At 39.0% G+C, this 15,005-nt stretch overlaps 1 protein-coding gene across 2 annotated transcripts; it reads right to left on the bottom strand.

Moving 5' to 3' along the window:
- Nucleotides 1-6,848: 6,848 nt before the first annotated feature.
- On the bottom strand, nucleotides 6,849-13,146 carry LOC103425208 (protein ALTERED PHOSPHATE STARVATION RESPONSE 1). 2 transcript variants are annotated; one of them, XM_008363290.4, is made up of 5 exons: nucleotides 12,704-13,146; nucleotides 10,781-12,420; nucleotides 9,570-9,781; nucleotides 9,034-9,257; nucleotides 6,849-8,230 (listed from the first exon to the last, which is right to left on the bottom strand). In XM_008363290.4, exons 2-5 carry the CDS (start codon nucleotides 12,246-12,248, stop codon nucleotides 7,435-7,437), a joined length of 2,700 nt encoding a protein of 899 aa, XP_008361512.3. In that variant the 5' UTR covers nucleotides 12,249-12,420; nucleotides 12,704-13,146; the 3' UTR covers nucleotides 6,849-7,434. The 2 variants fall into 2 exon arrangements, with proteins under 2 accessions (XP_008361512.3, XP_008361513.3); XM_008363291.4 differs by having other exon boundaries at nucleotides 10,781-12,368; nucleotides 12,704-13,104.
- Nucleotides 13,147-15,005: the final 1,859 nt, after the last annotated feature.

The raw sequence follows: 15,005 nt of genomic DNA, 5'->3' as shown, positions 1-15,005 counted from the left end.
CAAAAGTCTCACGTGCCCACGATGAATTGAGGGGGAAGGGGGAGGGTCTTTGCCCGAAGAATATATGATGCCAAATTTAGAATTCTAAAAAAGAATGTATTTAGGAGTATGTGGGTAGCAAATAACTTGGTATTTTAGTGGGATAAGTGGGGTATTTATAGGAGGGTGGCCGGCCATTTATGGTGGTGATGGGAGATAATTGCATGATATTATGTGAAATAATATCTTGCAATTAACATGGCAATTATTCCTAATTTAAATAGGAAGTTTTGGGAGTTACATTTTGAATAAAATCAATAAGGGATTGATGAGGAGTGATGAGAGGAATTTGAATAAATTCCTTAAATACCACCTTTGACTCTTCCTTGATTGAGCCGTCATTGTCCGTTGCATGCGTGTGGGAATTCCGGTGTGCATCGAGGGTAATCTCATCTTTTCACCAAAAAATCCACATGTTGTGATTTATTTAATTATTTTTTGGCTGCACACCACACACTTCATGTGTGAGAAGTACAATTTTTATCTTATTTTTCTCAAATGTTGTTTTTTAATTTTTACGGGAGGAGTTATTTGTTTTTAATGGGGTTGGCAGGCATCCGAAAAAAAAGGGTTGGTAATTAAGGAGAGAGAGAAAGAGAGAGTGTGCGAGTTTAGAGGGTAGTTATAGGGTGACATGTCTATGAGATTTAGAAAAAATGGCAAAAACTTGTTTATACAAAATTACTTTAATGCCCATATTTTTTTCTTTTCTAACTTTTTTTTTTAGCTATATTAAAGGTTAAAAAAATTCATTATTATTTTTTTTGTTAACAAAAGAGATCGATCTCGTAGATGGTGAAATCGATACCAAATTAGGTTGCCCATTGTGTGTCTTAGCCAAACTCTATGACAACTTGTCCCTAATTTTACGATTTTATAAATTTAAAAAGTGTGAATTGACGGAAATGTCCCTAGAGGCAAGGATTTTGACTTTCGTTGACTGTATTTTCGTGACGCATACAAGTTTTGATTTTGTTGTATTCTCGAAGTACACAACGACTCATAGGCGCAAACAGAACTAAATTTGGAGTTATGACGAAGATTTTACAAACTACTGAGCATGAAGGACGTTTTGATAATTTTGCATTTACGGGGGATCATTTTCATTCTTTTTTCATCTTTTGTGGTTTGGGCTGTGTGCCATGTGGGGCCCACGCCCCATTCCTTCCATCTCTTATGTGTCTCCCTCTTTTTTTTGGAATTGTCTCTCATCTCTCTCTTTCTCTCTCATTTCTTTCTCTCTCTGGTGCACACTCCCTCTTTCACTCTACACCTCTTCTTCCGCAGCTTCCTCCCTCTGTAAAACAACCACTGCACTACACATCACTCACCATTTTCTCTAGGAACCACCATCATCGCCTCATTCCTGGGGAAGCACAGAGAAATCTAACCATCACTGGAACCTCCGTCTTCCTCACCCACTGCGCACATAATGCATAGAAACACTAGACCACCTTACCTTGGATCTTAGTGAAGGTAAGTGTAGAAATTGACTTAAATCACCCTAGTTTGGACTTCTGAGTAAGATTCTGAGTTTATACATGTGTTTTAGTGATGGTTTGACACAAAAACATCTCGATGAAGAACTTCCCCAAATTCTAGAAAATAGAAACCATGGCTATCCGACATGTTCAGACCAATTTCTCGGCCAACACGGACAACAACTGGGCTTTCAATAGGTATAGGCTTGTTCTCTACATTTCTAACTTCAAAATGGCTTTTGAATCATCGAATTTGGTAAAGTATCAAGTTATATATTAGCTCTGAAAGTTAGGAAGGAAACTTGCAAAATGCAAGCCTTCGTGAAGAAGGTGAGTACTGATGTACTCGCGACACATAAGGCACTCGTGGTGACGGTGCGTGAGGCGCATAAGATGTCGGCACGTACGGCGGCGGTTGAAGGAACCCAAGGTCTCTTCTTAGGTTTCTCGACATGCCGGACCCGAATCCGCCCTCCGTTTTTTGAAATTCGACCATTTTAAAATAGTTTCTTTATTAGCCATACTTTGTACGAAAACGCATTTCTACGTTAGTACGTTACGTATTTACATAAATGGTTTCGTTTCTAGACGAAACACTTCACAAGGACTCTCGATGCTATAAGGCAGGTTCGACTCGATGACATGATATGTGAGTGGGTCTTTTCTTTTATATATATATATATATATATATATATATATATATATATATATATATTGGTTAGTTTCCATATATACAATTATTAATAAATTCTCTACATGATTGCCATGATTAAACTTACGTTTATAAGAAATGCCTAATTGTTGGGAAATGATGAAATAATCCTACGGGATGCACTGGTAAGCTTACTATAAGGGGATGCCTTAATTATATTTATGCTCATGAATAGTATGATATTGACTAGAATTGTTGAATGGTTGTGGCATGATTATAATTATGTTATTTTCTTATCGTTTGCTGCACCGGTGTTAGTGCTCGCCTAAGGCCAAGGCCAGTCTTTCACATTTATGTTCACTTCCGCACCGCACACTCGTCTTGGATCCAAGTAGGTGCCAGTCCTGTCGTACATGTTGCAATAGGCAACTCCAACTTGTATGTGATCGCGAATAGCATTAGTCTTCACGTGATTGTAGCACTAGAGCATATATTATTGTTACATCCAGTCATGTTCATGTCAGAATACCTCTGCATGAACTTATGTGTCAACATGTGTCGATAAGGACCGATATGATATGTTTTCTTAGGCGAGATTATGTGTTATTGATGGTTATATGTTCATTTACACAATATTGCGACGTATGGCAATCTTGTGATTTTGCAGGCTACGGTAGGTATTTTCATACTATTCATAGTATGTATATTTTGGAAACTATACTTGTTTTACAGCGGGGGGTTATAACGCTTTCAAAAAGGTTTTTATAAAACTTTATTTTTAGGCCCACTCACCTTTGTTTTTTCACCCCTCCAGGTTTTAGCAGCTGAACTTTGTATCAATGAGGATTCTTGGCAAATCCTGGTGTAGACGATTACCTTCGATGGTATAATTCTCACCCTATCTTACTATACTGTACTTATGCTCTGACATCACGTGTGAAATGGGTTTATTCTCGCTCACAGCGCACTCTTATACTTAGGCACTTTTAGGTTTAAATTTATACACATTTTCCACACCACTACACTTTATGGCTTCGTCACCTTCCAAGTGTCGGCCAACACAGCTTTATTAGAAGTCCAAGTGGACATTCCGGGTCGGGGTGTGTCAAACTCCCCTTCCCCTAGTGTAAAAATATCGATGTACTAAAAAAAATAGTTTAGATTAACTACTACAACAACATTTTAACATTGCCACTTAGTATTACGGTCTAGTGGTATTCCTCTTCACTTGTAAGTGAGAGGTCTTAGGTTTGATTCTTGCCAAAGGCGAGATTGAACTACATTATTGCTAGCCTATTATGAGGCTAATCTCACCCCCTCCCCTTAGTGTAGATAATATCACTTGTTAAAAAAAAAAAAAACAGCAACAACATTTTAACCTTCATTTTTTTAGAATGACATTTTAAAATTGTTTATTTCTTTTGTATTGTTTAACACTTTATTTTATCTAGAATGTTTGTTAGAATAACTAGTGGAGACAGAATTGGTATCATACTCACTATTCCGCAATTCGAACTTAGTATCTCACATGGAAGATTTTTTTCTTCCTTAATTTTCGCGAATACGTATTAGGAAAAAAACGTATGATGTTTGCCACTTTTACATTGAAAAACGCACCACTGCACACTACTGGACTTTTCTCTTGGAAATGGATCCTCTTCGGATCCATTTCACTTAATCCACCAAGTTCGAGGATCCGAGCCATTGAAATGTGATCCAATGGCTACAAACAGGGGCCCACTTTAAAAGTTATAATAACTTTAGCCATTTGATCAAATTTCAATGGCCCGAGTCCCCGAACTTGGTGAATTAGGAGGAAGGGATTCAAAGAGGATCCCTTTCCCTTTCTATTGTTCTCTTCTTCTATTTTCCTTTTTGTGAAAAGTCTCTTCAGTAGAAAAACTTGAAATTGGATCCCATCCGAATTCAAATTGTGATTATTCTAGGGATGTGAGGATCCTTACATCTTAGTTATTCATCGTGTATCATGCGATCAGAAATCATTTGACTTTTTTTATTTAAAATTAAACGCAAATAATACCTAACAAAAACTAACCGCATGATATACGATGAATGACTAAAATGTGGGGATCCCTAGGATTCCCACAAAGTGGATCCTGAGAGGATCCTCTTCTGAAAAACTCCACCAAAGTGCAAAAAAACCAAGACCACGTCCCCACTCATCAATTAAATCAATAGAAACGCGTGATAAATTTGAAACATAGCTACCTTTGAAGGGAAATTTATGAGATTTCATGTGGGATTTCTAGTGACTAGCATGCATATACAATTCAAGATTTATATACGAAAGCAACGGAAGCATGTTATCAAATAATATCAAAGCTCTAGTCATGCAAATCCCCTTCAAGATGCATAGGTTTATGTAAGATGCATAAAAAACAAATTCATATAAAAGAACAAAGTTTAGGAGTAGTTTTATACCTCTTGATCTAGATCTTAGACCAAGGATGGACCACCTCCAAGACCTTTGCTCCTTGAACTCCTTGAGCCTAGCCTCCTTCCTTGCCTCCTCCACTTTGTTTAGAATGAGTGCTCCTAGGTTCTCTTCAAGTTTCCAAAATTGAAAACCTCTAAAGATCCTCACCCACTAGTGTAGTGAGAAGGATGAAGGAATAACCAAAAGGGTGAGAAAATGATTAGCTAAATCACCCTTATGGTGGCCGGCCTTGTGTGAGTTTTGAGAGAGAGAGATGGTTTCTTCTTTTTGTGAAAAACAACACACAAAACCCTAATAAACTTTTTCACTATAAAGTTCCTTTTATAACACAAAGAAACCTAGCCAACAACTTGACTTCCTATCTCTCCTTTTCACTCTATATGGCCGGCCCCCTTAGTGTTGTTTGGGCTTTTGGGCTTTTATTTATTTCAAGTCATCCAATGCTTGAATAAAAGCCCAATGGGCCCAATTAAACCCGAATGTTTCTTTAAGCCCAAAACGATCTTATATCGCTTTTATGATTTCTTTAGACTTTCTAATTAATCACAACACTTAATTAATCCAATTAATTATTTCCATCATCCAGTAGTTACTCACTACAAGAGTGTATTGGTGAACAATCGTTTTAGGTTCTAATTAGCAAGGCAGTGAGGTGATTGGCACCAATCCAATTGATTATATTTAATCCAATCAATTAGTGAATTAAAACTTACTTTTAATTCACCTTCTTCTTTGATGACTACATTTAATCATCTAGAAGAACTCACAAGCCATGAGTGACATCTAACCATATATCATGGCTACCCAAGCTAATGTAGAAGTTGTTCGGAGAACCTATTCAGTTGGAATTACAATGCAATTTGATCCTTCTCTAAAACAATACTCTCAATCACATCACTAGGGTATGGATATAATATGTCAAACCCCTATTGTGATTATTCCATGTTATATGATTCAATTGAGTCGTATAGAAACGCTTTCCATTATTACGCTCGATACTTCGGCCGAAGATTCCCGAATCATATCTTAGAGTATTCATCCTCTCATAACGAGGATTAGAGATTCCTTGTTGAACATTCACTTGCCTTCATGACTAAGTGGCTTAACCCTGACTATGCCGTGGACACCCGCGGATGGAGTGACTTTGACATAATCAAAGATCAAGTACTTAACCACAAGACAACGATGATGCTTCAGGTCAAAGGACTACTTACACTATTCCAACCATTAGAGTTACTTGCTTGACATGTGAGTAGACCTCCATGTAAGTACTCTCGTTCGATTGTGTTCAGTGAACTCATTCCCTTAATGAGCACCTACATACTTGTCTTAGTGTCACTACACGAATGGGATGAGACTTTCCATCCTTCTAATTGAAGCGGACATAGTATGTACCGGTCTATGCATTGTCAGTATCCCTCCGACAATCTTATGACCAGGAACCTTTTTGGACATGATGGTTATGTGAAGAAGGTCTCTATAGTCTAACATCATTAGATTACTTCTTCCATCAATCCATTGTCCATGGATTCACTATTTATAACATATATCGTTTATAGAGATAATCCTAATTAGTATTTTTGCCATTTGATGTATAAGAATCATCCATACATCCATTCATTGTCCTGAAAGGTTTCTTCCAAAGATTGACTTTCAGGGCATATCTCGAACAACCTTGACGTCCCCTATTCTAGATTAGTTTCTCTCATGAATACTAAGATTCCAAGTTCAAGTTCACAATTATAACGACATGATTTTGCCAAGGTTGTCCCTGCTCGCGTGGGCAATTTCTAATGCAGTGTTGCCCCCACATGCAGTGGTGGATTCATGATTTGAACCTTGGGAAGTCCCAGTGTTAAATACTAGGTTTTTCTATAAGAAAAGAGCCCGAAGCATGTAGTTTATTCACTTGGTAAGCTTGTTATGCACATGTCAACATATATCGACATATGCCTAAACAATGTAATGAGTGATAGAGAAATATTGTTAAGTGTTGTTAATACAACATGTCAAAGAGTCATCAAAAAATCTTCACATGTATATTTTCCGAACTCATATGGTCCCAAGACCACCTTGGTCCCTACTTCCATCCACCCCTGCCCACATGCATCGATAGTCGGAAATCGCTCACGTTCAGACACAATACAACTCTAACGGGCACCATGCACTTGAATTAATGCAAGGTGATGAAGCATAAGAGAGATCCAGACAGTACAAGAAAAGACAAATCACTTTGGTGATGGGATAGCTCATTCAAAGACTTGCAGTTTCTCTAAGCTGACATCCTACACATTCCAACAACAGGCAATATATACACCTAAAAACCAATAAACCCAATAAATGAATTTTCTGTACAAATTTGCCATCTGATAGAGGGGTTGTGCAGTACCAGATATCAAGTCAAGGACGCATTCTTGGCTTTCTGCCTGGACCACGTCACCAGTCAGACCACTTAAAGAACGGAACCCTCCGATATTAAGGTCCTCACCCCCAATGTTTGTGTGGAGGCGACGCTGATGCAGTACATCCGCCAGACCAAAAAATTTCTCCTAGTCGAGATGAGAATGCATCAACTTCCAGGCAACCCAAAGGGATCAACTCTACTTCTACTGTCTATCAACCTTTCTAAATACCATCTCGAGGCTCTGTCATGCCTAAAGTTTCATATAGTTCCCTTTTCTTTATCTGCTAACCTACCATTTCTAAATGTATGCGATCTCAAGAAACGACTGTACACATAGAGACGGGCTCTAGCTACTCCACGGATCGCACGTCCGACTTGTATAAATATATTTTTACATTCGCTATGAGCCTCTGGCATCTTGAAGTCTGACTTGCTCGTTAACTTTCAGAGCCTCTGAAGTGAAACTACTTAAAGTTTCAAAAATTGGGACCAAACCACCTTGCAAACTATTGGAAGCTGCGTGATTAACTAATTTGATGGCCTCCTGATGCCTCGCTCTCTCCTCGGCTAATCTCTTCTTCATTGAATCCAAATCCACCTTCAGATCATCTAGTGGTGAAACTCCACTATCTGAAGGAGACTTTGACAGAGCGCTTTTGTCTGTTGATGCATCATGGTCATGGTCTCTCTTCGCTCTCTCCATACGCAATTTTCTGAGTTGGCTCTCCAAATTCTTGGAGACATACTCAGCTTTGATCCTCTGACGTTGCTCCTCGTCCTGCCTTTCCCATAACTTGTGTAAGGTTGAAGCAAAATCTTGCATCGCACCTGCCACCCCCTTTTCGGAAATCCTTTCCATTGCTTGGCACCAATCATTACAAACTACAAAAATGGGTGGAGCTCCCATCCGGCTTGGGGAGAAAGGGGCAACTCCATCGGTAGTTTCTTCAGGTTCCTGATTAATGCACCTTGAAAGCCACCCATTTAAGGACTCCACATAGGACTTTTGGGTGCTGACCCAATTGTTAAAGGAGGCGCACCAGCTCAGAAGCTCCATTTCAAGTTCAAGAGTAGCTTTCAAACCGGAATCTTTTCGAAGGCCAGTGCTCACCTTAAGAGATCGAATTTTGCTCTCCATAATAGCTTGGAACTGTTTCTGGTGGCATTTAAGCATGGATTTCCACATTCTTATCAATCTGCAGATAAAAAGATACTAATATTAACAAAAGATCCCCGGTGAGTTAAAAATAAACTTAGAACGTAAAAATATTAACATATAAACATATAAAGTTCCCTGCAAGTAATGGATATAACATGTAACGTCCCTGCAGATAAAAAGATACTAATATTAACAAAAGATCCCCGGTGAGTTAAAAAAATAAACTTAGAACGTAAAATATTAACATATAAAGTCAAGTCCCTGCAAGTAATAGATATAACATCACCAGTAAATAACCTATGTTTGGCAGGAGGGCAAAAATAATGGAAAGAAAATGTAGAAGGGCTAGGATTCCCTGTAGCACACCATAATGTATCCCTCGATGTACTGATGGATTCCCTGTAGCACACCATAATCTATCCCTCGATGTACTGATGGATTGTCGGTAGGAAAGTTTAAGCATCTTTACATACAAGTTCAGGAATCATACTTTTTACGAATCCCCCTACCAAAATTGTCACCAATAGTCTTAAGGGGTCATGCATGAGGGAAAGTGACCCAATAGAAAGCAAAAGTCATCACCGTTGAGCTGGTGGGGGGGCTCAATACGAACCACTACCAACTTATTGATTTAACTATTGGGAAATAATCTCTAACACAATGACCTTATAACCTCATATATACAAATTCTATACAAATAAAAAAGCAATGAAATGAAAGAAAAAAAAGGCAGGACATAATTCAGATTAATTCATCCAACAATAAAAGTGAACCAATGCAAATATTGTTGTGACCCAAAGTGATAAGCTGTTGCTGAAAGAAGTTGAAGAGATTTGTTACCCATGAATCAATTCCGTGACTTGGGGAAGCAATTCTTCATCCCTCAACTTATGTATCCTCCTCGATATGGTATCAACAGCTCTGATACAAACATTAATTTTGGTTAGCAACTTCCGTACAGAAGCCTGGGTGGCATCAATCTTAGCAGACTCAGCTCCATGATTATCTAGATTTTTCAATTTCTTGCACTTCTTTTCATAGTCAACCCGTAGCTTTTCTTCGTCCTAAAATTAGTGCAACACGAATACATATTAAACAGATGTCAACAGGAGCAAGCTCCAAGCCACTTGAAGAACAAATAAAGTGATGATTGACACATCAAATCGAAGCTAGTACAGGAAAAAAAAAACTATAATATAGAAATTCAGGTCCTTCTATGAGTGCAAATGCATTAAATCAGAGGGAATGAAATAATTTTTGCAACCTGCTGCAATAAAAGGATTTGGTGACTGTGAGCTAACAAGGACTTTAGTCTTTAAGTGTCATCATAGTAGTAATTATGAGCTGCATGACGTCCATAATTTAGATTCTCTCACCTTAACTTCCTTGTACAATTTTTTCTCCCATGCATAAAGTTTCTCCAAAGTTGATGAGAGGTTTCCAGGCTTCTTGATATCTTTTCCCGGTTCTCCCTGGTAAGCTTTTGCCAATTTCACGGTCTTAGAACTTAATTTTACTGGTGGCCTGGATGAAGGGGGTGAAGACAGCATGGAAGGTGCTACAAGGTAAAGGATCCTTGAGAAGACCACTGCATAGACATGCATAAGTTTTAATGAAACAGCAGCAATAATGCTTCTTCATAAGGATCCCAATCAAAAGTATTAGACTATAACAGAATTTGATTATCAATCCTACAAGCATTCTACAGTCGAAACAGTGAGATTTATATATATATATATTTTTTCAAAACATTCAGGTGTAACTTGGACTTTTAAGTTTTTGGTCATTGCAGTATGAGGAAGCTTTGCAATGTGTAAAAGGAATCCGAAGCCAAGTAATTATCAAAACAAATTCAAGCATGAGAAGTTCCTCAGAAGTAAAACCTTTTCAGCATGTGTACATATAATGATCAGAGTGTATCTCTGATAAAACTTCAATCAGTTAGACCACCATAAAATATAATAGTCAACACGGCTCCTGCAGATTAATTCTCCAGTGACAAATGTTTCACAGCTATCTCCAAAAAATTTATTGCGTAACATGCTGGTTTCTAATTTAAAGCAAACATGAACAAGGGAGGGACTATTACTTTTTTTCAGTGTCAAGACTTGGACAAGTTCAATTACAAAGCCATATCTAATGCTTAACAACTGAGTATACAGAAAAGGAAATGCAAGAAAAAGTAGAGCAATATTGTATCCACATTGCTCAACCAGAGCTTCTAATAAAAACATGGAAGAAAAATAATTCTGAAATCATCTTGTTAATTATGCGAACTTTATTCAGTGTTCGCACTAAAATCCTAATTTCTCATCTACTCATGGTACATGGTTCATGTGAGTCTATAAGGCACAACACTTAAGTATTTTATGCTACTTGGGTCGATAAGTATGCATTTTAGTTCAGAGAAAGTAAGCCCTTGTTACAATGGAGCTGGGATGTAATGCATATACAGCGCACAGCTTAGATTCCCAACAACAGACAAAAACTTCACTTTTAAATGTGGTCGGACAATATGGTGGAAGCAATCTACAGAATGAGGATATGTATGATAAAGTACCAAGACAACTAGGGATTAGACTCCTACCTTTAAGTGCAGCTCCTCTAGGCTGATAAGGCAACTTGCCCACCTCAAGCAGCATGGCAACCTCTTTCCCATAAGTAGACGCAGTCTCGAACTCATCCCTGATTTCCTTCACAACCTCCTGAAGATCCCTTGTACCGTGGACTGACAATGTAGTTAAGCTACTCCCTTTAGAAGATCCAACATCGTGCGTCGATGCTGCTTCAACCTCAACCTCAAACTCAAAACTCACCCTCTTTTTCTTCACCAATTCCTCTTCAGAGTTTTTGGATCCAATTGTATCAGGACTGCTCTTTATCTCCTTTCCATGCCCAGAGTGTGAACTTTCACTGCTATGCAATGGCACAGTCCCTGAACTCCCCGAACTGCTTGGCTGCTTCAATGGCACAGCCCTTGAAGTCCCTTCACCCGAATTTCGATTCCTATTCCTATTCACATTACCTTCCTCATTCGCCTTCCGCTTCTCCTTGTGAACCTCTTTCAACACTTCCTGCTCTGTCTCATCCTCCAAATCAGGAATTCCCTCTCTCTCCCTCACCTCCTTCGAGTCCGGACTGCTCGTCGTGGACCCGTACCCGTATCTAGCCTTCGGATAGGAACCCGGGTAACCAGTATTATCATAAGTTTCAAACACATTCAGGAAATCCCAAGTGGAGGTTGTCGGAGGCGAAGGCGGTGCAGGTGGAGGACGGGCCGGTGATGGTGGGCTCGGCGGCCGTCTATTGTAAGGATTTTCACTATTCACCGGTGACCCCATTTGGTACCCGAAAAACCCACCACCGCCATACGGCTGAAAACCCGAATAACCCGGATAAGGATCCAGATAAGGACCATTTTGGGTCGGATATCTCTCCGGCTCTTCGTAATACACCGTCTGCATCGGCGTCTCTGTCCTTCTCATATAATACATATGTGAATTCGGAGGGTAATTCGAAGGGTAATTCGGGGGGTAATTCGAAGGGTAATTCGGAGGGTAATTCGAAGGGTAATTCGAAGGGTAACGATAGGAGGAAGAAGAAGAGGGTACCTCTTGCTCCGGGCTGTCCTCGATGTGAATGTGACCCGACGACAAGTCCAACTCGGATTCTGACTCGGACCCAGACGACAAATGTATGTGCGAGTCGTCAATGTCGTCCGCTTTCGGCGAATCAGCGGAAACAGAGTGCGAAATCGACGTAGACGACGAGTCGTTTGTACGGGGTTTCCTTTTCCTGGGCTTGCCTTCGTCGGAGGGTAACGTGAGAACTGGAGATCCCGGCGGCGAAGACGACCCGCCGGCGCCGGAGATAATGAGGTCTTCGTCGACGAACTTGCACAGGGCGTCGCCGATTTGCTGGAGCGATTGGAAGTAGGAGAGGTGGGCTGCGGCGAGAGCGTAGCGCTGGTCCAACGCCTTTTTGATGAAGTCCTTCCGCTCCCTGCAAAGCGTGACTAGCGGCAAGTCATCGACCTTGGAGCCACCGCAGCCCATGTCATCCGGCAAGTAACCCCTGGAGAGAGCCCAAAATTACAAGCCAATGCCACTCACCGCCACCACCAACTCTGCGCCTAAGGGACCTGGTCTTCCTCCTCATGGCGTCCTCCTCCATGCCTGTCCGTACAAACGAAGCATCGTGAACAACCACCGCAGATCCGACTACGATCTAACCGGGTCACAGAGACAGAGAAAGCAAAATCGGATTCAGACGAAGATCAAAATTCCAGATTTTAACGGAACCCAAATGAAAATTCGAGATTTTAATGGAAACCCTAGAGCAGAAACTACAAGGTGAGCAGCACAAACATGCATTTACACACATACATACACAGACCTATAGATCTAGAAATAGAAATACATCTAACGCGATCGATTTAGACAGAGCCAGAGGAGGGGGTAGTGAGATTTGGTGCATAAAAATAAGTGAAGGGGTGGGAAGCAAATCTGACCGTTGAGATCGATGGGGATGAGTAATGACTGTCCATGCGAGGAGGGGACAGAGGCTCAGAGAGACGAGTCTCTCTCTCTCCTCTCTGAGAGTTTGAGAGAGAAAGGAGCAGGCAGGCAGTCAGGCGGCAGATACAATACAAACAGATTTTTAATTTAATTTTCTTTAAATTTAAATTTTCTTTAAATTTAAATTTTGATTAAATTAATTCAATTGTGTACATAAGAAAACAAAATAGGGCGTGGAAATGAGAGGGATTGGAGGTTGCGAAGAACAGAGGGAGAGGGGTAAGGGAGCAGGGTGCTTTTTCTCGTTTTGTTCGTGGAATTTCAGATTTGGATGAGAGCGAGAGGGGGGAGAGAAAGTGTCTGAAAGGAAATAAATTTTAGAGAGGGAGGACACAAGGTGGAACGCGCCACACTGGATACAGAACTTGACTTCATTACAGTTTACCGCGAACAAAGTGGGTATTTACTATTTTGGAATTGGGTCCTTTCCTAGGCAAACTCTCATCTTTAACTCTCTAACACAACTGTTGGATTTTGATTTAACAACTACAAATATAAGGATTCATTTAAAATTATAATAATTGTAGCCGTTTGATCAAAGTTAGAGGGTCAAGAGGATTCCGAGGGTTTGCCTCGATGAGGATCCAATTCCACTATTTTCTTCCTTTTCTTGGTAATTAACTATTCCAGTTTATCGTGTAGTAGTGATTGCATCCGTCAATAAAGAATGAGCATCGATCTTTTTTGTGAGAATTTTGATAATTTTAAAATTATGTCCATTAATCGTATATCATGTAGACATAGCTCTAAAATATGAAATCGAAAGTAAAAATATCTTCACTAATGTTTCTCAATCGCCAAGAAGTTGTAAAAAATCCTTTGATTCCATCTATATGACAAGCTTCGAAGCACCTTCCACACAGACTTTATATAACAATGTTGATATTCTCCAACAAAAATAGAAACACTATTATTAAGAAACAATTTAAACATGTTTATTAATTCTGAATCGAAATCAAAATCAAGATTCTGATTTCAAATTTGGATTATTTAATTGATTACCATTCATATACATATCAAAATCTCCCCAGCCATTTACAGTTAAAAAGATGTGAAAACGCATCCATCTCCATATGTAAGAGCAGTGCGTTTCCACAAGTGATGCAAACACAATATCATAAATTAAACTCCTGGTTTTAAGAAGAATTGGTTCTCTTTTTTTCTTTTCTTTTTATAAAATAAAAGACAGTATTAGTGCGTTAAATTGTTAAATGTTAGAAGGAAGGGAGATCAGTGGGGATCAAATCCACATCAAAATACATAAGTATTATTATTTCCGTCCTTGCAATAAAGTATCATTTGCTAGAAGAATTGGTTTTTGACTGGATTGGTTTTCAGCTGGTGGAGAAACAACATATTCTAACAAACTATTGTCAATTTCGATCCAGATGGTTAGCAAACAACTAGTCATATGTCCACACGCTATGCGTGTGTAATTAAATTTGTAGGGGGAGACATGTCAAAAATTCTACGCCGGAATTGTGAATCAAAAGTCCGTGCGATTTTCTTTTATTTTACACTGAATGGCCAGGGATTTTGACCTTCGTGAACGCGCATTGCATCCGTATTGGTCAAATTTGCATAAAAAATCAAATCGTTAAAATGTGGAGGGAAAAGCCAAAAAGCAAATTTTGAGGGGTGTGAATTTGGGGCTTCTTGGTTTGGTGAGCAGAATCATTCTAATCATCCCTTTTCCACCGGAACATGTTCAAAAGCAGCTAAAATTAAGGGATAAGGATTGTTTGTGCTCTCACTTTCGATGTCCTCCTGTGCCACTCCTATTTTGTATGGTTACAGTTAAATCACGTCAATATTTTATATAATTTTTTTTATAGAGATAATAAAACAAAAATAAATAGTAATATAAAATGTTGACGTGGTTTAACCGTGACCACACAAACAGGAGGGCACGGGAGGGCATCGGAAGTGGGAGGGCAGACAATCCTTGTCCAAAATTAAGAGAGTAGAGTAAAATACACGCTAAATATGGAATATGATCATATTCAGATTCTTTTTCTGATGATTCCAAGAATCACTTTATTGTGTTCATTCATTTTTTATTCTATGGTTAGAAATTATTTTTAAATTTTTTTATTTAAAATTGAATATTTGACAAAAACTGATAATATAATATACGATAAATACATATGATGAAATGATTCCTAAAATCCTTACAAAGAGAATTTAAAGAGATCCTCTTCCGCTAAATATTACTACTTAAAGCCTTACCAATAA

The sequence above is a fragment of the Malus domestica genome, chromosome 15, assembly GCF_042453785.1.
Source record: "Malus domestica chromosome 15, GDT2T_hap1".
Classification (NCBI taxonomy): domain Eukaryota; kingdom Viridiplantae; phylum Streptophyta; class Magnoliopsida; order Rosales; family Rosaceae; genus Malus; species Malus domestica.
Note: the sequence above shows the minus strand (reverse complement) of the source record. Positions and strands in the feature narration are given on the sequence as shown.

Bases quoted from the DNA above. Each gene is read 5' to 3' on its own strand.
- LOC103425208 (XM_008363290.4), bottom strand. From the start codon at position 12,248: ATGGGCTGCGGTGGCTCCAAGGTCGATGACTTGCCGCTAGTCACGCTT. The intron at 9,782-10,780 runs GTAGGAGTCTAA...ATGTCTATGCAG, and splicing joins TAGAGGAGCTGCACTTAAAG to TGGTCTTCTCAAGGATCCTT. The intron at 9,258-9,569 runs GTGAGAGAATCT...CACTAATTTTAG, and splicing joins AATTGTACAAGGAAGTTAAG to GACGAAGAAAAGCTACGGGT.